Below are 27301 nucleotides of genomic sequence, written 5' to 3' on the forward strand. Positions count from 1 at the left end.
TTTACATTTCAGTTGGTCAAGTGCCTTTGCTTCAATTTTGAATGATCTTCAGCTGACTCAGTGTGAAGTGTCTGGTTTTTACATTTCCTCTTCTCCCTTTTTATTTCTCCCTGCCTGGTATCTTCTCTAACAAGCTTTTACTTCATGAACTATTAAAAGGGGGGACCCTTTAATTCATCCTTTGATGATTCTGGCGTGCTGAGAGTGATTTTTCAGAGTTTAGGAAATGAGTCACTTCTTTGTTATTTCTGAAAAGTTGGGGATAAAATCAAAGAACAAAAAAGACAGGAGGCCAGGTTGGAAGGTCTGATAGCCAGGTGAGCTGGTCTCATACTGACTTTCAGATTCAGAAGTTGTTCCACTCTGCTGCAAAGAGTTTGAGTTTGGGGAAGTCACTAGAGAGAGAATAGATGCTTTTCCCTGTGAACTGCATCTTCCAAGAACAATAATGCACAGAGGTAAGTCCAATATGCCCAGTTATCTTGTCCAAATTACTCTCGGTCATCAGAGGTGGAATGGTAAGGAATTGAGAGAGGCCAGGAAATAGTTCTTCTAGAAACTTGGAATGGAGAAAGGACATTCTCCAACAGGTGATGGAAGTGTTTACCATGAATTAATTGGTTTGTTCTGTATGTTTGAATTTTCATAAATTGGATTTTCAGTTCGTTGGGCACCATTAAATTCAAAAAGCAGAAATCACGCATGATTCTGCAACTTTCTAGTTAGATAAATTGGGAAAAATTCCTTGACCCAAATTGTCATGTTCCTCTTGACAAAAACACTCAGGGGAACTGGGCTACACGAAATAACCACACAAGAGACAGAGATACCTTTTTCTTTGGGGTCCTGTGACACCTCCTCTGACCTTAAGGGTCCACAGAAAGAGATCGAGCATGTGCTGAACCCTTTTATTGAGGAAAAGCCATTCAAATGAGGCAAGGGGTCAGGTTTCAGGGGGTTGAGTCCAGCTTCATGATGTCTGCTGTCAGCAGGTTGACTGACATCTAGGAAGGCCATACCCAAAGCCAGAGCAAGAGAAGGGAACAGAGTGTTTCTATGGAACATTCTATCCCAAACAGGGCAAAGGGGTAATATTACAAAGGAACAGGTGAGCGTAGCTCAATCCATGGGGCAACACGCCTGCATCTGAAGATGCATCCTCAACCTCCAGGACCAGGGCAATGTCCAGGTTACTAGGAGATGTAGTGACGATCAGAACCTCTCTGCTCAGGGAAGGAGAATGCGAAATCATTCAGACTGGCACCCTACACCAAATCTTGCATTTCTCATTTGTAAAAATAACGGCAATAGTACCAACCTTATGAAAAAACTCATGCAACATACTGCTCTGCCTGGGTCAGAATAAGCACTTGATAAAAGTTTACTACTCTAATTATACTAATTATCATTACCATGTTGGATAATATGCTGGGACAATAAAGATAAAAGGTATAAATTTACCATCTAGAAGGCTTAAGACCCACTATGGAAGTATGCCAGAGTTCAAATCTTAAGTGTTCCCCAGAAGTCTATGTATTAAAGACTTGTTCCCCAGTTTAGTGCTGTTGAGCTATTGGAAGGTGGTAGAAACTAAGAGTCGGGCTTAGTTGGAGGTCTTCCAGTCATTGGGGGTGGTCCCCAAAGGAGACAGTGGAACCTCAGCCTCTTCCTTTTTCTTATTTTCCCTTTCCAGCCATGAGGTGAGGGGCTTTGCTAATCCACACTTTTTCTACCATGATGTTGCTGAGAGCCACCCCTTTGGGACAATTCTTTATCTCTATTACTGCTTTACCTCCATCTCCTGCTAAACACCTTTGCAGCTTTTCCTCTGAGCTACTTCGTGCTCAGAAGCCTGTGTCTAAGCATCCTGCTCTGTACCCCATGTGTTCTCACTGTCTGTTAAAGTGACTGGAATTTGGCCAGGAGCCCTGGCAACTAATCCCAGAAAATAAATCAAGCACTTTCCAGCAATCAGTGACACAACCAGTTCACATTCCCAACAGGGTCTCTCTAAATCACAGAGGCTGATATTGAACTTGTGATCCTCCTGCCTCAGCTTCCTCAATAGCTGGGATTATAAGTGTGCGTCATCATGACTGGTTCATGTCCCTCTTAAGCAAGGCAAACCTTGCATGCATTAAGGGGAGGTGGTTGAAGGAATATAGACTTTCAACATTTTTATTAGTTCTGCATTGTGAGGGCTCAAATATTTGCACTCCAGGGATGAAACAAGAGTTGCACTCCAAATGGTGTAGGAGACATCCTGTTACTTACACAATACCAGAAGCATAAATTAAGAATGAATTCTGTAAGGGGAGCTGTTGGGGAAGAAGTAGAGTCTTTTTAAACAAGTTTTGACAATAGCAGTAGGACTTTACCAGGAAATAATGGAAGAAGGGAATTACAAACAGGAAGAACAAGATGAACAACAGCTTTACCAACACACATGACAAAATATTATCATCAATTAATTCAAAGCAAATTTGCACCCTTTGCCACAGACTTTTTTGGAGGATTAATTTCTTGTTCCATTAGTCATAAACTTCCTTACCTCTTTACCCTGTACAGATTTAACATATGAAAATATATGTAAAGTACTTATAATAGTGCCTGGTACATGGTTAAAACTATTTGTTCGTTTTTAAAACCAGGGGCTGCATCTCTTGAACTTTTGGTAACTAAGTAGCTGAACTTCTCTTATCATAAGATATAAATAAGTTCTCGAGCCTACCAATTATTCTTTCATGTCTTTTAGCTTTGCTCACTTCAACCGCCATCGTGCAAAAGTGCTCAAGATTCAATTTCAAAAGCCAGACGTTTTAAGGGGCCAGTCCAAGGTGCAGCACAAAACCTGAGCCTCCAAAACGGAAAGGTATTCCAGGACCAGTCAGACGGTTTGGGTTTGGGGCTATTAATGGGCAATAACATCTTAAAACAAGGCTTGAATTTTTTTTTTCATCTATTTCTGAATCCTATTACAAAGCTCAAAAAACAGCATTCTGAATCCTTAAGAACGTTCTGTGCAGTAGGTTGACACGCCCAACCCGGAGAGGTGTGACAGTTCCTGCAAGAAAGTGCCACGTAAGTAGCGGCGCTGGAACTAATTTAACATCTAAGAAAGGTCGAGAGTAGGCAAAGGCGGGTCTGGATATTAAGGCCGAAGTCGCGAAAGGAAGCATAAGTAATAGCTGAACAGTTCTGGGACAGTGAGGCACAGAGCGGGGAGCCGGGTTCCAGATGGGTGCGGGAAAGATGCCCAGAGGGAACTGTCAACCCGCCCTGGGTACCTGCCTGAGTGCCGCGTCCAATGGGAGGGGCGTGTGAGCCGCACCTCAACCTGCCCGAGGACGTCACGACGCCGAGGCGGACGCCGGGCCAATGGGAGCCCGTCAGGGATAGGGGGCGGGGCCCGGAGTTGGGGCAGGGCCGCACGGAAGCAGTTAGAGGAGTCGTGTGGCCTCCGCGGGTGAGGGTGGCTACCCGTAGTGCAGCTGCGGACGCGGCCTGCCTCTGACCTCTCCCGGTCTTCTCCCACCACCCGCATGGTTCGGGCTGCTCACTGAGCGGCGGCGGGGCGTGACGGACGCGCCGCCCAGACGGCTCCGGGTCGCAGCTTGCAGTCACCGGCACTTCCTCCTGCGGCGCCCGTGCGCGGGCGGCTGGGCAGGCGGGATGGCGGCCCGGGGTAGCGGCCGCGCATCGGCGCCCCGGCTGCTTCTGCTCCTGCTGGTTCTTTTGCTGGGGTCCGCGGTCGGGGTCCGGGCCGGGCCGGAGGAAGACCTTAGCCACCGGAACAAGGAACCGCCGGCCGCTGCCCAGCAGCTGCAGCCGCAGCCCGCTGGCGTTCAGGGGCCCGAGCCGGCCCGGGCCGAGGTGAGCGGGCCGTGCTGGGCAGGAGGGGGATGGGGCGCACGCGGCTGCGGAGCCGGCTGCTCTGGGTACCAGGCTCGAGGCCCGCGAGAGCGCCGCCCTCCGCCCCGGCGCCGGCTGGGGGAGGGGAGCCCGCCCCCGCTCGCCCCCTCTCGCCAGGAGGAAGGCGATCCTCTGCGTCCTTCCCCGGGTGAGGCCAGGCCTCGCCCAGCTCCTTATGGGGGAAGGGAGAGGGAGAGCCAGCGGAGAGCCTGCCGAGTGTACCTTCAGTTCCGCGGACCTAGATGCTGCTGGGAATCCGCGTCTCGATCAGATGTGTTATACTGGAAATACTGGAAATGCGGATCCCAAGTAGAAAGTTTTTGGCAGCTGGGAGAATTTTTTAATTCCCTAAGGATGATCATATCGGCCATTTCGTTATTGAAACAGCATATTCAAAATGCTTATCAGGCCTGTGGGTTTTGCCAAATTCAGTGTGTGTGGATTATGTACCCCGACTCTCACTTTTTAACAAAGTGGCATGGTTTGCCGGGAGTGGCCCTCAGGAACGCGGAGGAATAATCACTTTGGGATAGTATAGATTGGTAGAGCAGTGTGGGATGTCAAAACTAAATTTATTAGTAAACCAGAATCTATGTTTTGTTTGTCCTTACCTAAATAGATGTAAACTAACTTTTAAATCGGCTTTAAGAGAATCACTCCTTTCTCATTCACTTGGCAACAATTAAGAATTTTCCTCATTCAGTCTTGGGCGCGCTCTCCATTTCCTGTTCAGCTCTCAAGTTCTGGACCTTTTATCTCCCCTAGCAGGGCTAGTTTGGGGTCCAGCTGCCCATCCCTAGCCTCCATTTTATCTCCCCTAGCCTCCATTCAGCCCATCTGCACCTACTTTTTCTAAACATTGAATTCTACCATCATATCAGCAATCTTCAGTGAATTGCCCCTGTATAGTAATTTCAGTGCAGCCTTGTTTGTGGAATGGATATTCAGGTTTCTAAATGTTCTGGCTCCAGCTAACCACCACGCTTTTGCGCAACCACTCCCTTGCTCATATGGTGTACTATTAAAAAAAAAAAAAAATGTTTCAGTAATACTTTCAGACAAGCCAGGTGATCTTTTCTGGTCTCTCCCAAACAAAAGACCTCTCTAAAAGAAAGACTAAAGTATGAAGCCTGTGGGTCAGACCTTTCCCGCCTTCAAGAACCTGCAGATACCTACTCTGTCGCCTTCTCTAAAATTTCATTTATTCACATCATTGGATGTTTGTTACCTTGTTTGGCTTTTCCAGTTTTTTGTTGTTTTAACTGAGGATAGAAATTTCACAGAGGCCGATTTTGGTTTCAACACATCAAGAACTTTCTAAGAATTAGAGCAGTCCAAACTGTAGTAGTCAATTTTGAGAAATAATGAAATTCTCTTCACTGGAAGTACTCAGGAAGAAGTTGAATAACTAGCCACCTCTGAAGAGATTTAAAGTTACAGGGAACTTTAGATTCTGGGAGCTGATTTCATCTTCAAAACTGCTGTTCAGCAGGTAGAGCAGGTGCCATTTCCTGTTCATGGATGGGGAAAACTAGATTTGGAAAGAGTGATGTTTAATGTCTCAGAGCTAAGAAGTTCATTCTCAGTAGAACCAGAATTAAAATTCAGGTTTCAGAGTCTTACCAGGTGTCCTAAGTGTTCATTGTATCAAACCAGAGCTCTTTTAATCTATTTATTTATTAATGGATTTTAATGGTTGGTTGGATATTGGGCCGATACAGGTCTTTGATCCTGATGCCTGGCTTTCCTTTTTCCCTTTATGGGGTGCTTTAGCCTTTTGTTTCTGTTTCTATCTTTACAGTTACATCCTGCTACCTTGGGTTCCCATAATTTGTGTACATGTTTCATCTGTCCCTGTTAGCTTTTTAGTGTCTGGACAGCCATGGTTATATCTTATCTTTGCTCTCCCATAAGGCCTTGCCTGTTGGTGTTTATTGAGTAATTTTCTGTGAGTGAATTAAAGTAATTACATTTCAAGTTTCTATCAGTTATTAAATCCTTCTATGGAAAAACTATGAAGTGAACTCAACAGAAAATATTTTTAATTGTATCTGTCTAGTCTCTTTCTCTCATTTGCTGAAGGATCTGCTAGTTGAAATTAAGAAAAACCAGGTATTAATCACCTGTTGCCTGAAATGAGATCATATCCATTCATAGATTGGTGTTGGGTTTAAAAGTTTTAGCTTTAGCTGGTTATATTGTTGTTAATTCTGGGATTTTTGTAAAGTTAAAAAAAAAAGCATAAGAAAAGATTAGAAGCATTTGAACTCAAGAGTAATAAACATACCATGATGACAGAGATGTGCAGTATAAATCAAGTCAGAGGTATAAAAGAAGTGTGCATCATTTACCATCATGAGAAGTCAGGGTCTCTACTGGTGCAGGGGAAGTGAGGAGTGGGCTTCTCTGTCCTCTTCTTTTGCCTACCCTCCCTGCTCAGCCATGGGTCAGGAGTGGGGCTGCCATTCAGACAGCTATGCCTGTCACTCTCTGGCTCAGCTGATGTGCTCCTCACATCTACTTCTGAAGTTGAACTGATTAATGAACTTTATTCTTAGTGTTCATCATTTAGCCCATTGTCATTTAGCTCAATATCAGAAGTTTATTTTAGAATAACAACTATTTTGGGTTAAGTAACTGTGAGAGTGAGATTTATGAATGAATAACTTTTAGGCATTTTGTTGAAGTTTGAGTCATGATTTTTAAGAAGACTAGTGGTAGATATTAATAGTAGTTACAGCTATTAATAACCCTTTTTAGGAAGCTGGGAAAAATGCAGCTATGTAAATAGAGGCCACCGTGGCAGAAACATGTCTAGTGACCATATTTGAGTGGTCAGAAGGATCTTTGTCTTTAAAACTAGGGGTGGGGAGGGAAAGGAAAGGCCCAATATAATGTTATTTTTTCCTTCTAATATTTTCATGTATTCTTGGTCCTTTGGAGTTAGGAATTTATTTTTAATTCTTATAGCAAATATAATTGCCTTGTTTTTAATATATTTTCACTTAATTTTTTTGATGTCAAAAATAGTTGATGCTCAGCTTTTTATTTACAGTGCTACAGTATGTTGACAATTTTTGCTTTCACGTATTTTCTAAACTATGCAATATAACATTTGCTTTTTTGGTGTACCTAATGGAGGTAAAAAACGATCAAAATACAGTTTAATAGCCACATAAACAAGGGTTCAGCATTGCTGAATATCGAGTTTCAGCTGGCTTTGCATCTACACATAGTATGTCTTTTAAAGGGACAAAAATGTTTAAATTTAACCTTTTTTATGCAGCTGTAAGTGGACTTCTAAAAATGAAGGGAAAAAAAATCCCTTAGTAGATTCATGCATTGAAGTGGAAGATGAATTGTCAACATGTAATTGCATCTTACAGGGTGCTTTAAAGTAAGGAGACTGAACTTCTAAATTGGGCTTTCTGTGTGGATATGTTTTTGTTTAATAAGCAGGTTAAAATAAATTGGAGGAATTTACTCTGAACTTAAGTCATGAATAAACTCCAATTTACAAACCATGGGAATAAAGTACTCTTGGATCTCAAAAGTATCTCTTGGATCCTTTCTTTTATGCAGTTTATGTTTCTAGTGACCTACTTAGGTTCCCCCCACCTTTATTCCTTCCATAGGTAGAGTACATATATATGAAGCATAAGTCCTTTATGTTGGGGAAGATCAGGTAGATTTAATAAAGGTAATTTATAATTTGCTGAATATTCTGAAAGTCTAAAGGAGAAGTATTCTGGTTGCAGTTGCCAGATCACTGTTGATAAGCCTGCAAAAATCCTCTTGCCTGACCCAGTATAGGTTCTCATTTTCATATTTTTACTGTATTGTTACTTGAAATTTTTAAAAATTATCTTTTAATCATGAGAACACCTTTTACAGGTTCTTTTAAGATTTCCCCCATTTTTATTAAGTTGCAGTCCTGCTTCATTCAGTTCAGCCTCCTGATTTATTACTAGGATTGAGGCTCTTGCCTATGAGGACTTTAACATATTCATAATTACCCTCTCTGTTATATTACTGAATTTATTTGATGGTGTCCTATCATCAAAGCAATTCAATAAGAAAAATTGAGTCCGGTGTGTTAGTGCATACCTGCAATCTCAGTTACTTGGGAGGCTGAGGAAGGAGGATGGCGAGTTTCAGGTCAGTTTGGGTAACCTTGTTAGCCCCTATCTCAAAATGAAAAGGGCTGGGGATGTAACTGAGTATAAAGCACTTGTCTAGGGTGCAACAGGCCCTGATTTCAATCTTCGATATTCCAGGAAAAAAAAAAAAAAAAAAGAAGTGTGGGAAGGAGAAGAGATAGAAGAAGAAAGAAAATTCAGTGAAAACTACATACTAATTCTAAACTTTATGAAGCATTATATAATGGTAACATAAAAATAAAATTGCTAAGCATTAATTATATTTTTCAAAAGTAAATGTTAAACATGAATTAACATAACATTAATAAAATATTATTTTAAAAACAAGCTGAATCATCTACAAATACAAAAACATAATAGCGGAAATTTAAAATAAAATGTTATATCTTGGGCTGGGAGTTTAGCTCAGTGGTAAGTGGTTGCCTCGCACACAAGAGTCCCTGAGTTTGAATCCCACTACCACACACGCAGAGTTACATTTTTAATTTGAAAGTTATGTCTTCAGTTTGCAGTCTTGAAACCCGGGTTATCCATGGTGTCATTGGTTTAAGTCAATGTGTATATTTGTGCACATTTTTATAACTTCTGAAAAAACTTTTCAGATTCATATCAGTAAAATTGTGTTGAGGAAACAGTTCTGAGCTAATGATAAGCATCTTCCTCTGACACTTAAAAATAATTTCAGTAGAGTGCTTGCTGCACATGCACAAGACTCTGGATTCAATCCCCAGCACCACAAATAATAATTTCACCTCTTGTTTGACAACTTTTGTTGAGCAACTTTGGTTTTTTTGCAAGGACATAAGTCTTTTTTTTCCTAGGTAGCAAGCTCTAGATTTTGTTTCAAAGCAAGCATCTTCTTAAGTTTCATCATGTAGATGGAGATTCTGGTGCAGGTTATCTATCCATTTTAGCATTTGTGTTAATTTGAACTCTAGAGCCAGAATAGGAATTATTTTTTTCTTTATTGATTGTCATTTTTTTCCTTCTTTTGAGTATCAAGAAAGCATAAAAGAATACCTTCTAAATGAGGACTACACAGAATTTTCTGATTTGGAATTAAATTGTAGTAGAAAAGAGTTTTATTCAGCAAGGTTTTTAAATTACAAATTGTTGGTCCCGTTCTTAAGATATTATTTCTTTTCAAACATTAAAGTAGTGGTATTTATACCACTACTTTAATACCAAGAAATAACACTAGCATTTGATGACTTTCTCTGGTAGATTATTGTGTAACTGAATAGCGGAATTGTACTAAATGGGAATTGTACTCTCTGCATCTGACTCCTGTATGCTTCCAAATATTTCCTTCTGTGCTCATACTTTCTGCTCTTTTTTTGTGCTTTGGACAAAACTATTCATCCTTTCCATACTTCCTCTCTGTAACTATGTTCCTATTCTCCTAAGTCCTCTAGTACTTTCCTTCTTTAATACCTTTATTCTCTTCATTGTTTTCTTCCTATCTGCTTCTATATAGTCATGGGTTTCTCCTATTTTGGTAAAGAAAAAAAAAAAAGCCATCCATTTAGCCCTACTTGACAGCATTAGTTTCTGTTCTTCAGTTTTATAAACCAAACTTCTAATTAGGGAATTAGCTGCTTTTGAACTTCGCTTTAATATTTCTATCTGGCTTCACTCCTGCCTTTTTGTTGAAATTCCGGGTACCATAACAGCAAATTGCCAAGTCCAGAGGTCTTTTCAGTTCTCATTTGACACTGTTAACTGTGATTTGAATTTTTTAAGAGTCCTACACCATTGGGCCTGTTTGGCATCCATTTCTCATCCTCTGTTAAATTGAGCTAATAACTTTTTGAACAGCAAGTGAAACAATATGTATGAAAATACCTGGTGTATCTAGTTAATGGCTCAATAAATAATAGCTGCCCCTGCTGTTAAGTACAGTAAATGATGTACTTGGTGCCTAGCTGTTTAAGACCACTTTTATTTCTGTTTTTGTTTGTTTCTTCCTTCTCCACCCTCAACCCCTTCCCTAAATAATATCTTTTCTAAGATTGATTGTGGGGTTTTTTGTTTTTGCTTTTTTAAAGATTTATTGCAAGAATTTGGCAGTTTCGAGGCATGACCAGGCAAGTTACTTATCTATAGGGCAGGCCAATCCAGCAGGCAAGGTATTATTCTCTGGCATGGGTTAAAGCTGCTTTAACAGTTGTACTTTGTGCTTTGCAGAGGAACCTCAGCTTTGGTCATATGGCCTTTCAAAAGATTGAATGCAGTCTACTCAGATAATCTCAAGTAAACAGTAAACTCTCTTACTGAAAACCAACTAATCGTGGACTACAATCACATCTGCAAGAGACCTGCATTGCTGTAGCACACTTAATGTGGGATTGCATAATCAGGGGCTGTTGCCTAGCCTTGGTGGTCATAAAACTGACCATCACACAGATCACTGGCTGAAAACTGGTTCAGTAAAAAATGACATTTAGTATGTCAGAACAGTTTGCAGACATTAACACTAAGGCTGTAGGTCAGTTATGCTGGAGCAGAAAATATATGCAAAACAATCCATTAAGGATGGTAGTTTAGGGATAGGATGTATAGTATATACTTATTTGTTAAATTCTACAGAATATCATATATATATATATATATATATATATATATATATATATGTATATATGAAGCGTGCTCACCAGAATATTCAGAGTAATGAGTTTTTACTAACATCCCCTTTCCTCTTCAGGCTTTTAAAGATGTTCAGGCATTATTTATATAAGAAAAATATGAGTGTGCCTTTTTACTTTGAACATTTCAAAAAGTTCAACTGTCTGGTAGGTTCATGAATGGTTGGAATGGCAAAGTAAAGCCACAAGAATTATTCAAGTATTTCTCTTAGATTTGGCATGTGTAGTAGAGCATGAAGTTCGCAAATGATTAAGAGATGGAGATTCAGAAAATAATTTGTTTAGAATTTCCATATTTGAAATGAGAGCTATTGTGGTTTTGGATTCAGATCCCTAAATGAATATCATATGAGTATGTTGAGACATAAATATGTGGGAAGCTCCCTCCTTTTTAGAAACACAGAAAAATGATATAACATTACCTCCAAGTGTTAAAATGTAACCAAGCTTAAAGTAATAGAGAAGTACTCAGGATAAGAAATGATAAGTCCAGGCCATGTTGACAGATGGGAGCTGGAAAATAGGCTGGAAATTAATCTTAGGGTATAGATGAGAGTCAAATTTAAAGGCATTGTGAACTTTGAAAGACATGACTACATAATGCTACAAATGAGACAGCTCTCTTCCCTTGAGTTGACCAACCTGAAGATGAAGGTAATTCAAGAGGAACACTGTAAATCCTACTTTGGTTTTTCCATGTCTGGGGAACAACAGAACTGTTGTAGGCTTAATCTTAAGACTCATTTTCTGAGTTATCTCTGCCTTTTGTGGAAATCACATCTACTTACAAAGTTTCAGCTAATTGAGGTTGCAGCAACCAGGTACAACTGTGAGGCTGTCCTGTCTTAATAAGAGCCACTTCTGAGACCTTTTAGAAAACCTCATTTGAAATGTTCCATGTCACTTCAAATTGAACACATCTGAAACCAATCTGATTCCTCTTTCCCACCTATCTTTTAGGAGTACTAATATTTTTCTCATTCAACGAGCCTCAAAGCTATTTCTGATCCTCTACTCTCTCTTTTTAAAGGCCCATTGATTTGTTTTTTCCTTTCTATTATATGTATACTTTCTTCCTTCTCTAATTTGTCCTCAGCACTGTGTTATGCAGCTGACCTCCTAATTAATTGGTCCAGTAGCTGATATTCTCAACTCTGCTCTGATTATTTGTCACAGTGCCTATGTCTTATACTGTTGCTCCTAAGTTAGACTATAACTATAACATTTTCAGTCTACACCCAGTATCTTTCTCATCTTGCCCAGTCATTCATCTGATGGCTTACTGCCTGGTCTCAGAACATGCTTGCATTCTTTCCCATTGCCAGTACAGGAAAGGAGATGAATACTTGTTCAAGTTAGCTGCACCAAGAGTGACTAGTACTGCATAACACTGAGACCTTCAAGGAGCCTTATGAAATGAATCTCACAACAGATTTCCCTAATTGGTCAAAGGTTGACCCACCATTAACTCCCCACATGCCCAGGTAGCAAAACTTAAGTGCAGAACAGTGTGCTTTCAGGTTGGACCTGCCTGAAGCCAGCCTTAGACTGCAAGGAATGATTTCCAAGAGCTGGAGTAAGAGGCTAGGTTAAGAGGTTTTTGAAGTGATGCACTTCATATCTATAATTATGTGCATGATAAAATCTAGAAGGTAGAGAGAAACCTATAGTGAGAAATATGCTGCTTTTTCCACTTGAATTCTAGTTCAGGGATCAGTTTTTCACTAACTGCTTGTTTTTTGTGAATAAGGTTTTAGTTCAACACAGCAATACTCACTCAGGTATCACCTACAGCTGCTTTCAAGTTGCAGCAGCAGAGTTACGATGGAAACTAAGTAGCCCATGAAGCTATTAAATATTTGATTAAGAAAAAGTTTGCTGACTCCTAGTTATTCTGGTTCCTTCCTTCGAAACATCCATTACTGTTTCTTGAGATTTGGTCCATATTTACAGTTGTATACATATTATATATTACATGTGTCCCCCATTATGATGACTACAGACATATATTTGAAGCTTCTTAATGATTTTTCTATATTAGTATATATAGAACATCTTTTAGCTTCATACTATTGTTACATGGATTTACCATTTAATAGTTTCTATTGATAAAAATTTATTTTTTTCTTTACAAATGATAGCATTACATTTATACATGTTTCTAATACAAAAAGGTGAGTTCCTGAGTGTTTCTATCTTAAACTTAGTTTTTTTCCTGTCTCTGCTGTGACTTACTGCCTATAGTGTGTGTAGAGTTTTATTTTAGGGGGTGCAGGATCATTAACAGCTGAAGTTACTGGGGTAGGCTTTGCTCAAGAGGTTTTACTTGAGTTGTCTCTTGAGGAGTCTATTTTTACTTTTATTCTAATTAGTTATACATGACAGCAGAATCCATTTCATTTCATTGTACACAAGTGGAGTGCAACTTTTCATTTCTCTGTACATGATGTAGAGTCATACCATTTGTGCAATCATACATGTATCTAGGGTAATGATGTCCTTCTCATTCCACCGTCTTTCCTACACCTCTGTCCCCTCCCCTCCCCATCTCTTGAGGAATCTTGATTAATAGGACCATAATGAAAAGGAGTTCAGAACGGTGGGACTGTGTGATTCACTCAGGGCCTGTGGTAAGCAGAAGCTTGGCAGACGCTCAGGTTGCACTGCCAGTACTGTAGCCATGAGCCATGTGTCATGTACACTAGAATTTAAAGACAGTATGAAAAAAAAAAAACAATTAACATATTTCATTAGTAATTTTTAAAATATTGCTTACAATTTAAATAGTAGTTTAGTGGTATTGGGTTAAAATAGTTCAAATAATTTTACTTCTTTTTATGTTTTAAAATGTAGCAACATGGTATAATCAGTTTCACGAAGATAAATAAGCTGGTCATGTTGTGCGATGCTACAAAAACTGAGTGCTAGGCACCATCTTAAGGACTTCATTCATTAGCTCACAGCAATCCTGGGGCATAGTTACCTCTTACTTTAGAGATGAACTTGAGTCACAGCAAAGTTTACTTACTGGCCCAAAGTCACAGTAAATGGTAAACCCTTGGATATGAACCCAGACCTTTTGTTTCCAGTGCTACGGATTCTACCGCTGTGACGGTAGAGCAGAGAAAATGATCCTTGTATATAGTGAGCAGCCAGTGAATGATAACTGATAATTTTCCAACCCTTCCAGTATTTTTATAATATTTTTATTTTAAAAAATCTTCTGTCATCCCAATGCCCTGGTACTTTTTGTCTCCAGTTGTTTTGGTTTTGTTGTTGTTGTTTGCTTTTTCGTTTGGCAGTACTGAGTACGGAACTCAGGGCACTGTACCACTGAGCTGTATCTCAGCTCTTTTTTTATTTTTATTTATAGATAAGGTCTTGCTTGGTTGCCCAGATTGTCCTCAAACTTGGTGATCCTCCTGCTCCAGTCTCCAGTTGTCATAGGGTTTTATCACCAGGATCATATTTAACAGTATGATTTTGGCTATCTAGGGCTTTTTATGCAACAAAAGCTATAAATTAACTTTTCTTATGTTCTCTATATAGGAAGGTTTTTAAGAATGTGTAGTTTTGTTGTAGTCTCAAGTTTTATTTTATCCTCCACATCTCACAGAGGAACAGAAACTAAATAATGTAGCCAAGGTTTTGTGGTTAGGAATTATAAAACCATGGAAATATGTAGTTTTGATCACTATTGTGATTTGATTTTAAAAGTAAACATTTTCTTTTTGACCTTAGTGTTAATTGATCATAAATTGTATATATTTATCCCTCAAATTTTCCTTCAATTTAAGATTTTGAAATTTTACAATGAATTTTTTTCATATAAAAACCTTATCCAGCAGGAAAGCACTATGTTAAGTGTCTCTAAACATTGCCAGCTGCCCTCTTGGAGATATAGGTGTCCTGGTTGAGAACCAGAGTGAAGTCAGTTTCTTGGAAGTGGTGGTTCCCTTCCCTGGCACTCGGACATTGAGAAGGGAAGTTCTCATCTTCTCTTACAGCCCATTCCAGCTTTGAGTGGCTCTTTTTTGAATAGGAATCTTTTCTCTGAATTAATCTGAAACCTGCACCTATAATTTTTTTTTTTTTTTTTTTACTTCTGCCTCTTGGGACCATATAGAGGGAATAGACTAACAACAGACTTTACCAATTACTGTCTTTCCTGGTTTCTTGTGATTGTCTTAGAGTCCAAGCCAATACACTTTTTGGTAATGAGCCAGACAGTATTTTAGGTTTTGCAGATTACATCTTTGCTGGCTACATGAGATCACTGTTGTGTAATCTTATTTCTTTCCTTCCCTCTCTCCTTCTCCCATCTCTTAACCTCCCTTCTTCCCTATTTCTTATTTTTTTACATCCTCTTAAATAGGTAAAAACATCCCTTTCTCAAACAGGCTGCGTTGGCCTCCACAGAGCTTGCCAAGCCCTTGTTTTAGATTCTCTTTCCATCTTGGGTGATCTTCAGAGGATGGTGTTTTCAAGAGTGGGACCTCAGAACTGTGTACAGCACTTTGGGGAAGGGCCAAGCAGTGTAGAATACTATGGGGTTGCCATTAACTCCTTAATGCACAATGCTTATTGCCTTTTGAAACTTTGACACATTTTCAACTTCATGCTAACCAAGACTATGGTTTGTCTTGTTATTAGGCCACATTACCTTCAAGAATTTTTTAGACCTAATTGTGGGACCATGTACACATCAATCTATATTAAACCTTGTCTTAGCTAAAACCAACTCTTTTTTTATTTTTATTTTTTTTCCTGTACTGGAGATTGAACCCAGAGCATTCTAGCACTGAGCTACATTGCCAGCCCTTTTTATTTTTTGTTTTGAGATAGAGTCTTCCTAAGTTGCTGGAACTACAGGCATGTGCCATGGCATCCAGCTTAGCCAATTCTTAATATAGCCTGTGAGAGCTTTTGGGTCCTACTTTGTTAATTTTATAGTGTCTCAGTTGAAGTTTGTCTCTCAGTTCATGTCACTTGAATGCTTGATAATCATACCTGGGACTTCCACCCAAGTTACTAATAAAAATTTAATGGGACTTAGCTAAGAACTAAATCTCAGATAACAGATACTTAGAAAATAAGGTAATTTTAATATAATAGCTGGTCTATATTTTCTTTAAATCAGTTTGGAGAATTTTTACATAGCTGTGCATTGTAGGATCGACCATCAAAGGTCATCATCATTACCACTGACTTTGAAAGTGATAAATATGACCATGACAAAAAAAAAAGAATCTTATTCACATGTAAAATAAAAGAATGTTAAATAATTTATTTCAAAAAGTAACTAATAATTATTTAATAATTATTTTTTTTTCTTCCAGAAAGGATTTACACCAGCAGCCCCAGTTCACACAAATAAAGAAGACCCAGCTACCCAAACCAATCTGGGATTTATTCATGCATTTGTCGCTGCCATATCAGTCATCATTGTGTCTGAATTGGGTGATAAGACATTTTTCATAGCAGCCATCATGGCGATGCGCTATAACCGATTGACGGTGCTGGCTGGGGCTATGCTTGCCTTGGCCCTGATGACCTGCTTGTCAGGTGAGTGTTTTCCCCCAGTGAGAGGTGAGTGAATGGAAAGCATTGTGCGAGGCATTGACTACTGAATCACTGGGCCAGTTATAGTGGAATGTGTTTTATATTCTAGAAATTAGTCAGCAAATGATGTCAGTACATAAATTCTTAAACGCCACATCTCACTTTTAAAATGAAATGTTTTGCTGTTCACGGCCAAGATGCATACTCCCTCATCACTTATTCAGTGATGTTTTATCCTTACTTTTATTCTGTTTCAGCTTTTTTTTTTTTTTCTTTTCAGTCTGGATAAGCTTATTTATATTTGATATTTTAGAAATAGGATTCTAGAAACAACAAAAGAATTGCATATTTTCCTGTTGAAGGACATTTAGGGAGGTAATCAGTGAGAAATAGCTTTCAGTTTATTGTGATATTAAGCTGTTTTTATCCATTATGGTCAGGTACTCCCTGCATGTGCTGCTGTTTGATATACTACTTTATGGGCATTACTTTTTCAGAACATTAGAGTATCAGAAGTCAATGCCAAAATAACTGAACAAAGTATGGTCTCTACATTCAAAAGCTACCTCAAACCACATGGTTTGCTGGAAAATATTGAGCTTTTCCCCTTTGAGCCAGACTTGTATTTGAGTCTGAATTGCAATGTATTAGCTTCACAAAAGTTATTTAATCTCTTTGATATTTAGTTTTCCCATCTGTAAAATGGAAATAATGATGTCCACTTACACTGTGGGCTCTGGTCTGTATTAGCGAGATGTTTTATTTAGAGTGCTTTGCCACTCACCTCTCTTTCCTCAGAATGTTTTAGATTTATCATAAAGAAACTCATTTTTGAAAGTGCAGAATAAATTATTTTCTGGCTATGGGATGCCTGAATACTTGTTAAAGATTATGTCTTTATAAACATATAAATGAGTTTTTTTAACAATTAAGACAATTTGAATGCTTATCACTTTTTGGAAATTATTAAGGGAATTATTAATTTTTCACAGTAAAAACAGTTTCTCCTTGAAGGCAAGTACCTATGATGGTAAATACGAATAGGAGAGAATTGCAAATAGTGACATCACTTATTTGGAATGAGTTTGAATAGTATCAGAGAAATCTTTTGTTGAAGCTTTCGCTTCAAGGGGGCCAAGAGGCTGTCATCTCTGTGCCCTTCCTACCCTGGGCTTGTGGATATTTGTCCCAGCGTCTTCTGTGTGTTCGGTTCCTCCTCAGCTGTGGTGTCTGTCTTCTGTCCCAACCCTTTCGCATCATCCTCTAGCCACTGGTGCTGACAGCACTTTTCACCTTTACTTTTTGAAATAGTATCAGGGACTGGCACACTTTTTTCCTGTGTAGTCTTGAAAATAATTTTGAAAAATTATGCCTCCCCCTGCCACTGAACTTATCTGAAATTTTTCATTGCAAATTTAAGAAGGAATAGCAAAGGTCTAGTGTCTAATATATTTTATAAAATAAAACTGTTATGGTGTTTTGAAATATACCCAATTCCAGCTTGACATAAACTCTTTTTTGAGAGTCGGAAATTTATTTGGCTCATTTATTTATTTGATTTAAACTTTCTTCCTATAATTATTTTTATTGAGTTTTATGATGATAAGGTTAACTTAATGGTAAGGTTTTGCTTGAAAAATCTTAGATGAATCCTTCTATTACATATATCTGCAATAAAAATATAACTTTAATACTGAATTTTGAAAGAAATTGAAAGTTTCTTTTGTTAAATCTCTTATGGATTGAGTTATAGTTATTAGTTTATCAAAAGCAAATCTATGCCAAATTTAAACTGAAATTTAAATTGAAATATATATAGATTTTTTTTTGGTATGAAGATTGAACTCAGGGCACTCGACCACTGAGCCACATCCTCAGCCCTTTTTAATTTTTGAGACAGGGTTTCGCTAAGTTGCTGAGGCTTGTCTTGAACTTGCAGTTTTCCTGCCTTAGCTTCTCAAGTCACTGGGATTACCTAGCTGAAGTTATGCATTCTTGACTAGAAAACTCTATAGATGATACTGTGTCCCTCAAACGGTAGCCCATCTGAAAAGCACACAATGTCCATTTTCCCCTTATTGGGATGTTCATTTTGATCACCTAGTTCAAATTTCTCTGGTGCTCTGTTTTGGTTTCTGTTTTTTCTCTGTTGGGAGTCACTTGAAGACAGTACAAATACCCTATTACTTGTGACAGTTTCCCCATAGATTTAGGATGACTCTAGGATGATGTAAACCTTCCCTCTATGCTTGTAAATTGATGACTTTGTAATTCCAGTATTTGATTCACATTTAACAGTGAGCTTTGGAATTCTATAAGCAAGTGCCATTTGTTTGCCTGTTCAATATAGGCTCTTTAACTCCTTTTTCTAGTGATTTTAATTATTAAACTGGTGTGTTGCTACACTGCCCCAGATTTGGCCAGTGGGAGCCCCTTCAAGCTGTCTCTAGGGCCTCGTGATATCCTCTTTTGTTTTTGCTTTTCCTTACTTTCTAGTATAACAAAATATTGCAGGTTCATCTTGAACTTTCTCTGCCCAGTCTTGGAATAGACAATTTCTCTGACTAAGGAGCCTTGAGGAGTCATTTAGTGGCTAGATCTAGTATAAGGTGGACTCTTTGTTACTGAGACATCTTTGTTTCTTGCTTTTCAGTGGACATATCTAGAAAATGTATGTCTATGTTGTGTTTATGTATGTATACACATATCTATAAGGAATTTCTAGTTTTCTCTTATAAGACATACATATTACCCAAAATAAGGGGATGGGGAGAGAAAAGGGGGAAAAAGAGGGGATTTCATCAAATAGAGGAAAAATCAGTAGAGTAGATGAACGGGATTGAGTGGGGAAGAAGGTAGGTCAGGAAAAGAGAAGAAGAGTGGAATGAATCTGACTGAACTTTCGTGTGTGTGTGTGTGTGTGTGTGTACATGTATGTATATATATGTATATATATATATATATATGAATGAATATAGCACAGTGAATCACATCAAAGAGTTAAAAAGGAGCAGAGTTTGAATCATTTAAAGATTTGTAATTAAGAAATTGTACCTACATATGAAAGGGGTGTGGCTTCAGGCTGTAGAATCCTTATAGGGCATCAAAGTTAGCCTACCTCAAGTCCTAGGCCCTGTACAACGTAAGTGGCAAGCCAGACCCTGGCTGAACAGGTCTGGAGGGAAGGTCAATATACCATCTTCAACTATGCCATTGATGTCTTAGTAAGCTGTGTGAGGGCCATGGTTAGACTTAAAGGTTCAGTATTGGTGGAGGGAAAGATGGAGTTGTTTAAGGTTATTACAGTAGTTGCTAATGTGAACCATCTTTTCTTTAACAGTGGTAAGTTATGATTTCTTGATGTTAACCCTGTCTTTGGTTGTTGTGGTAAGGCCAGTTAACCAGACACACTGTTGGCATTTTCTTTCAGTTCTGTTTGGCTATGCCACCACCGTCATCCCCAGGGTGTACACATACTATGTCTCAACTGCATTATTTGCCATTTTTGGCATTAGAATGCTTCGGGAAGGCTTGAAGATGAGCCCAGATGAGGGTCAAGAGGAACTGGAAGAAGTTCAAGCAGAATTAAAGAAGAAGGATGAAGAAGTAAGTTATAGCACTGTTAAATATCTGGGCCAAAAAGGCACTCAGTGAGGAATAAGCACTATTCAGGGTTTTTCAGTGGCCACGTGTTGTGTCTGAGCTACAAAAAAATATCTTGTTTTGTTCAGCTTCCCTTCTTAAAGCTGACGGTGATAGAATTCTGGGTTACTGTGAATGTGGTAAGAAAGGAAGTAGAGATGAATACCAAACCTGGCAATCAAGTCCCTTCATTAGATTGATTATAGCTCCTAAAAAGCAGGAACTATATTTTATCATTTTACATGTTCCTTCCATAGCATCTAGGATAATAAGTGATCAATAAATGCCATTTGATTTGTTTTACTGAGGAACAGAAGAATTGAATATAACATATATTACTATATGAAATCAAAGGAGAAATCTGGGGTCACAGAAATTTAGTTTCTTTGGAACATATTCCATAGAACTTAAGCAAATAAAATAATAATGATTTTGTGCTATTTCTATTGATTCCCAGTGTTGATGTAATTTTTTGTTTTAGTTTCAACGAACCAAACTCTTAAATGGACCAGGAGATGTTGAAACGGGTACAAGCACAACAATACCTCAGAAAAAGTGGCTGCATTTTATTTCACCCATTTTTGTTCAAGCTCTTACACTAACATTCTTAGCAGAATGGGGAGATCGCTCTCAACTCACTACGATTGTTCTGGCAGCTAGAGAGGTGGGTGAGACTTAATACTATGATTATATTAAAAGTAAATACAATCAAGTGACTTTGTTCAGTGTTAGTGGCCAGCGAGTTGTTTCCCATGTTAGACTCTCTGATCATCTCATCTCATATTAGCCTTCTTGTTTCTGCTTCCAGTCTGATGACGTTTTTATATCCAAATTTAATTGCTTTCTCTTTTCCCCTTGCTTGGTCCTTTTCCCCAATTTTCCCAAAAGTTATGGCCATCTTGGCTTGGCTTGCTTGCTTTTTTCAGAACCTGCCTGTATGTGCTTGTTGAAAATATAAATTGTCCTAATATTTTTGAAGACCAGTTTGGCAGTAAATGTTTATGGCCTTTTAAAGTGTGTAAATTTTGGTTTCTCTATTCCTTATACTGAAGAAATAATTGAGTGTTGCACAGGTTACTTATGTTTTTATTATAACTGAGTGAACTAGAAACAGACTGAACTTTCTAATAAAGAATTGATTCAGTTATCCACAAATTGTTATGTAGCTCTTGGATTATGCACTTTTCAACATCATTTTAATGACAGAAATTTTAAAAGGTATTCAAAGAACAAAAAGCACTTAAGGAAATCAGAATGTTGACAGTGCTTATCTTTGGGCACTACTATAATGGGTGAGTTGTTTCTGTATAGAAAATTTTTGTTATGTCTTAGCTCTAGATTATTGAGTGCTAGGATGGTGAGATACAAGAGACCTCAGTTCATCTCTTTCCAGCCTTTACTCAATAAAGATAAATAACCTGAGGCCCAGAGAAATTGGGTGACTTGGGTGACGACAGGAGTTGGTTGGTAGGCAGGGCAAGGACCTGCCTTTGTAGCCCTTTCTTCCCTGTTTTGTTCATACTTGTTGAATGCCTCTTATTTTAAAGATACTTGTTGGTTTAGTTTCTTACTTAACCTTTCTTCCTTTTGAGGGGAATAGACAGAATATTTTAATGTTCACATAGATTTATCAAGATTTACTGAGGAGAGGGTTATGGAATGGAAGTTGCAACTACTTTTCAGGCTCTTCTTGATCTTAACTAGTATACTTATCTATATTTACATCCAATTGTACAATTTCAGATTCAAATAGTTTTTAAATCCTTGGAAATGTCTTCATAAAAGAATAAGTTTATTAACATAGGCTGCAGTTTAAAATATAAAGCATTTTGAGGGCCAAGACTAAGATAGCTGGGGAAAGGCTGTTTTGTCAGAGAAGTCTCAAATGCTATATTCTGGGAAGAGGGGGAAAGAGAAGAAAGGATCTCTATTTTTCAATTCCCGTAAGACAAATTTTGTTTTAAAATGTCACTTTATTGGCTGTATCCGTATTCTTCTTGATTTCTAGTCTTTTGTTGACTTTCAGATTGCCAGAACTGGGACTTGAAAGTAAGTGACCATGTATGTGGTGGGCGTGGGAGGTTCTGCAGGGTGAGCTCTGATGGCAGAATCCCTGCGTTTCTTCTATACACTCTTCTGTGTGGCAGTAACCGGGCAAGACTGGACTCCCTCTCTATGCCGGACACTTGGTCCATGCCTCCTAGAGCATGGCACATGCTGCTGGTTTGTCTCGTTGTGTGACCATATCGCTGTACTTCCCTGCACTTCCTCACTCGAAAAGGGGGATCACCTACTTCATGGGTTGATGCTGCATGTAGGCAGCACAGTCCCCAACACGGCACTCCATCAGCCACCCTTCCATACCCAGCACTGCAGTGGTGTTTAGTAAGCTGTTAAAGGGCAAATGTGTTGTGTCTATTTTGTTCCGTTAATATTCCTTTTTTTGGTATGAACCACACAGTTGGTTCAAACCATTTTACTCTGCATCTCTACTTCCAACATTGATGTTCCTAAGTTGCGTATCACAGAACCCTAGTATCTTTGAAATTTTAATGGGTACGAGGGGGTTGGGAGTAGAGAACTTTGGGTCATACTTGTCAAGTGATGTTTCCTTGGCTTTTTTTTTCCTTTCTTTCTTTTTTAAGGATTCAGTCTATAAATTAACAATCTGAAAAATGGATTTTATTTAATCTAGTGATTTTTTTCAGGTATCATCTCAAATAGAATGATGCTATCTTCTGGGGTAGCAGTTATAGAAGTTATAATACACAAATAGAATTTGGGAAGTGTAGTCCTAATTTTCCATTCATGCTTCATACCATTTCCACTTCCTGTCTGTGCACATACACTGCCCATGCCAAGGCACTGGGCCCCCTCCTGCTTCAGAGAGCAATAGCCTGCTTTTCTTCATTTCCTACCCCTCACAACTGCAGTTGTGTTCTCCTATGTCCTGGCTCTCAGCTTCTCGAATATCTCCCCTGCCCCATCTTAAATCTTTACCTTTGACCCAGCGCAATTTGGGGGGCATTTTTAGCATGAGTCTTTTCTCATCTTTGTTGGGGGTGGGAAGCCCCCTTTCTTCAAGTCTAGTTCTCTGCCAAATAGCACTTTCTTCCTCTTCCCACAGTCTCAGAGAGCTTGGCTGTGATAGGAATAAATGTCATTGTACTTGGCTGCCTTTTGAACCACAGATCTAACCTCACCAGGAGTGCTGACTGGGGGCCTTGAAGAGCTCACTGCAGCCACTGACAAGACCTGCTGTGGTCTCTTGGGAGGCTAACTGCCTGGCCACCTTTCAGTCTCCTTTGATTCCTCTGTCATCCTTTGAGGATTGTTTATCAACATCCTTCTTTAGCATCCTCTCTCAGGGTTATTATGTTCAGTCCCTTAGCTTCTCCACCATCACATTCATCTGATTCTTAACAGTTCTTACTCCTGTCAGCAACTTTAAGCCTTTCTCTGCTCCTCCTCCTCTTTTTAATCTCAATGGAGTTACTTTAATTCACCCAGATAATTAAAGAGGAGAAACTTGGGTGTCATGCCTGATTTTCAGAGCACTTATCATTTGTTTATCCTTGAGGCATTAAGTATGCCACACAATTTCTCTTAAAGTCATCTGCCTTTTCTAGGCCTATAGCTTCCTTCCCACCTCAACCAGGCCAGTGTTGCTTCTTTCCATATCTTCTCACCTTATCTTCAGTCTCGTTCCCCTCCAGTACATTTTGTCCATTTAGATCTTTAAGCAATAAGCCTGTTATATCATGCCCCATGTAGAAATCAGACAGTGTCTAAAGACAAAGGTTGAACCCCAAGTTTACAGTATCCTTCATGTGACCTGGCTCCCTTGTGGAATCCTCTGGTGCCTTGTTGGTTCTCTGTAGAAAGGCTGAAGAGCTCTGCAGTTGGTTTTCTTTTACCGCTGGTCTGCTGCTTTCTCCTTAGCATTTCCTTCCCCTACAAAACAAAAATCAAATCCTCTTGCTAACAACACCTGCTGCCCTTCAGAGCTGTTTTCTGGAAAACCTTCGCTGATTCTAATTTGACTGGATGAAAAGATTCCGGGTACTGAGCTAACAGCATGATGACTAAAGAGTGAGGTTTCTTTTTCAGGAAGCATAGCCATACTATACCATAAAGGTTTACTTAGTTTTTTCTAGTTTAGGTCAACTGGTATATATGCCTTCAAGAAGCTGTTATATACCTTTCATGAAGTTCAGTACACCTGGATTTTTATACTGTTTATATTTTTTGTGACTGGCCTCCATCTTCAGTGCTTCTTAACAGCAGCACTTAGTAGCAGTTTCAACTTTCGTTTCAAACTAGTAAATTAATGCTGATTATGTTTCCTTTCCAGGATCCCTATGGTGTAGCAGTGGGTGGAACAGTGGGACACTGCTTATGCACTGGATTGGCAGTAATCGGAGGAAGAATGATAGCACAAAAAATCTCTGTCAGAACTGGTAAGTCAGTTGTTTTCCTTTTTTCTCATTCTGAGAGGTTAGAAATAGGGTGTGTGTGTTAGTTCTGTATTTAAGTTCTTTCTTCTAAAAATACACTTGGTCTTTGTAATTATCTTCTTTGAAGTCCTAGGTATCACCCAATGCTATGGACTGCTTTCTTTCCCCATGGGTAGAAGTCAGTTAAATAAAAAGTGCATCTAAAAACACCAGTGATATCATAGTAATTATCATATGGGAATATGGGAAATTTTGGATCTTAAAAACATATTAAGACTGAGAATCAGGTATGAACCAGGTGTACTGATTCTGCTGAACATTTCCTATGCAGCTATAAATAATCTGGAGGCCTACCGATGAAATAGCTACCCTTTTTTAGCCAGAGGTTGTTGAACATTCTTCTCTATGATTGGGTTTTGGGATGCAACTAATCTCAATTTAATGCTATGATTTCCCAAAATAGTGTCAGAAAAGAAATTGATTAGGAATGTTAAGTGTTGTTCTTTGCTGTATAAATGGAGTGAATTTGTATTCAAGGTTAGTTGACTAGACTAGAAATAGGTAAATTCATTGTTTCCCTCAAAATTTTGTTTGTAGAATATCAGGGTACAGGAGAAATTTTGCTTCATTTAATTTTTTTTTTCTTCTCTTCCAGTGACGATCATAGGAGGTGTCGTGTTTTTGGCGTTTGCATTTTCTGCACTATTTATAAGTCCTGATTCTGGTTTTTAACACACTATTTGTTCATCTGTATTTAGTCTAAGATAGGTAACTACTGTCATTCTGTACATAGTGTACATTACAACTAAAAGCAATGGAAAATACTGTATTTTGTAGCATTGATTTTTGAGTTTGACCCATTTAATGAAAGTATTATGTCCAAAAAAGATAATCACTGATTTGTAAAATGGATTTTTAAAAGAAACCCGACTTCTCAGTGTGGACTTTTTGCAACATAATTGTCAATATAGTCCCCATTTCTGTTTGGTATGTGTAGAACCATTGTGCAATGGGGTCTACCACTTGATTTTCTTTCAACATGACCCCTTTATAAGGAATATATTCTCCTTGGTCACTGAGGCATTTCAGATGTTTACCTTAAAAATTTCCTTGTGGAAAGAATGAATGAATTTCTTTTAAAAAAATATTTCCCTTAGCCACTAAGCAGTAGTTTAATCATGTCTTTTCAAAATTAGATTGTTTTTAAAGAGACAAATAAGGTAATAATTACTATAGCAATTAGAATTGTTTGCTAAGTCCATTCTTTTTTTTAATTGGGTAGGACACCCAATATGAAAATAGTCAATATTTGACAATGTGGAATTACCAAATTAAAAGAGAATACTATGAATGTATTCATATTTTTTCTATATTGAATAAACAATGTAACATAGATACAATGTAAATAAAAGTGGTATGACCAGTGCTTGTTTTTCCCTGTGTGTTATACAACTCATTAACTTTTCTAACTTTCCAAAGTAGTATTGCTATTATCTAGGCCATTTCTAAAGTAGATGTAAAACAAACACTGATGTGTAGCTAAACAGGAGCTAGATATTATTCTGAAGCACTGTCTCACTTGGCCTTCACGATTCTATTAGGTAGTAGGCATCAATACAAGGTTTTTTAAAAAGGGCAACTTACCCAAGGTGACATTGTAGAGCAGGGAGGCAAACCAGGCAGTTTAATGTCAGAGCCTGCAATTATTCCTTATGCTACGGACACCTCATTTTATCATAGCAGCTTCAGTAATCAGTCATTTAAAGTCTACTCGAACTTTACCACTCCACTCAGTCAGTACAACAGCTGTTCTCCCAGTCTGTGTGAGGTCCACAATGTAATCTGTAACTTGACAAGACTGTGAAAGGACCCAGCTAATCTCAGTAGCTGTGGAAAGGGCAGCTGACCTCTAAAGAAACCTACAAGTGGTCCTCAACTACAAAGTAGCTTTCAGCTGTTAGGCAGCAGCATAATACTATCAAAGAAAAACATCATTTTTGGAAACTTCTAAGGAGTTCTCTAACTCCATAAAAAATGTATATTATAGGATAGAAAAAAACAATATCCATGAATTAAGACAAAACACTTCAAAGAAACAGAGGCTCCTAATTAACTGCCTAAACTTATAAACAAAGACAGTGAGGAACTATATTTATTTTCTTAGAACAAAAAGGAGATTTTCTGGTAGAAAGTAGCTGGTACCATCATAGACTGATGAAGATTAGGTGGCCTGGTACCACACAGACTGATGAAGATTAGGTAGCCTGGCCCCAGTAACTAGCTTGCTATGTGAATAACAGCACAGGCTTTTGTTGTTGTTTTGTTTATTGTAACAGGACAGAATTAACTACTTAGAGACAGACCTAAAGCTACAAGGTAAAAAATGCTGATACAGTTAGTTAGCTTCTGTTGAAGAAAAGAAAGGAAAATGTCATTGATGGTGATTTTAAAATATTTAATAGTCTTTAAACTCCAAAATGTGATTCTTACAAGTGACGTGCCACATAAAGCAGATGTTACTTTTGGAGAAATGCAGGTGATACTGAAAAACATAGCACTGAGGTATTTTTTATTTTTAAAATTGAAGAAGGAAACAAAGTCTGGATCTAATTATTTTTACATTTACAAAAAAAAAAAAAAAAATCCACAATACTACTGCTTGGTTCTCTTGCTATAATTTTAGGTTCTGAATATACAAGAATCTGTGGGAAAGAACATTATAAGAGTACATGTAGATTTGAAAAGCTATGCACATCATAACTTGGAAAAAATGATCACAGAGCAAGAAGCCTGAGTGGAGGTAGGCTAGTCACACATTTTGACTTTCTTTTCAATGGACAGCTTTGAAAAGTGAGTGTAGCCAATTGTAACATCAAATTAAGATGGCAATATTAAGTTGGTAACAAAATGATCCACATATTTT

General features: G+C 38.4%; 1 protein-coding gene across 1 annotated transcript; it reads left to right on the forward strand.

Moving 5' to 3' along the window:
• Nucleotides 1-3478: 3478 nt before the first annotated feature.
• Nucleotides 3479-27030, forward strand: Tmem165 (transmembrane protein 165). The gene is made up of 6 exons (XM_046465001.2): nt 3479-3873; nt 16057-16282; nt 19710-19885; nt 20403-20585; nt 24276-24381; nt 25034-27030. The coding sequence occupies exons 1-6, from the start codon at nt 3673-3675 to the stop codon at nt 25108-25110; spliced, it is 969 nt and encodes a 322-aa protein (XP_046320957.1). The 5' UTR covers nt 3479-3672; the 3' UTR covers nt 25111-27030.
• The last annotated feature ends 271 nt before the right edge of the window (nt 27031-27301 follow it).

The sequence above is a fragment of the Marmota monax genome, unplaced genomic scaffold (assembly GCF_021218885.2).
Source record: "Marmota monax isolate L192 unplaced genomic scaffold, Marmota_monax_Labrador192_F-V1.1 WCK01_AAM20220418_F8-fsc00025, whole genome shotgun sequence".
In the NCBI taxonomy this organism is placed as follows: Eukaryota; Metazoa; Chordata; class Mammalia; order Rodentia; family Sciuridae; genus Marmota; species Marmota monax.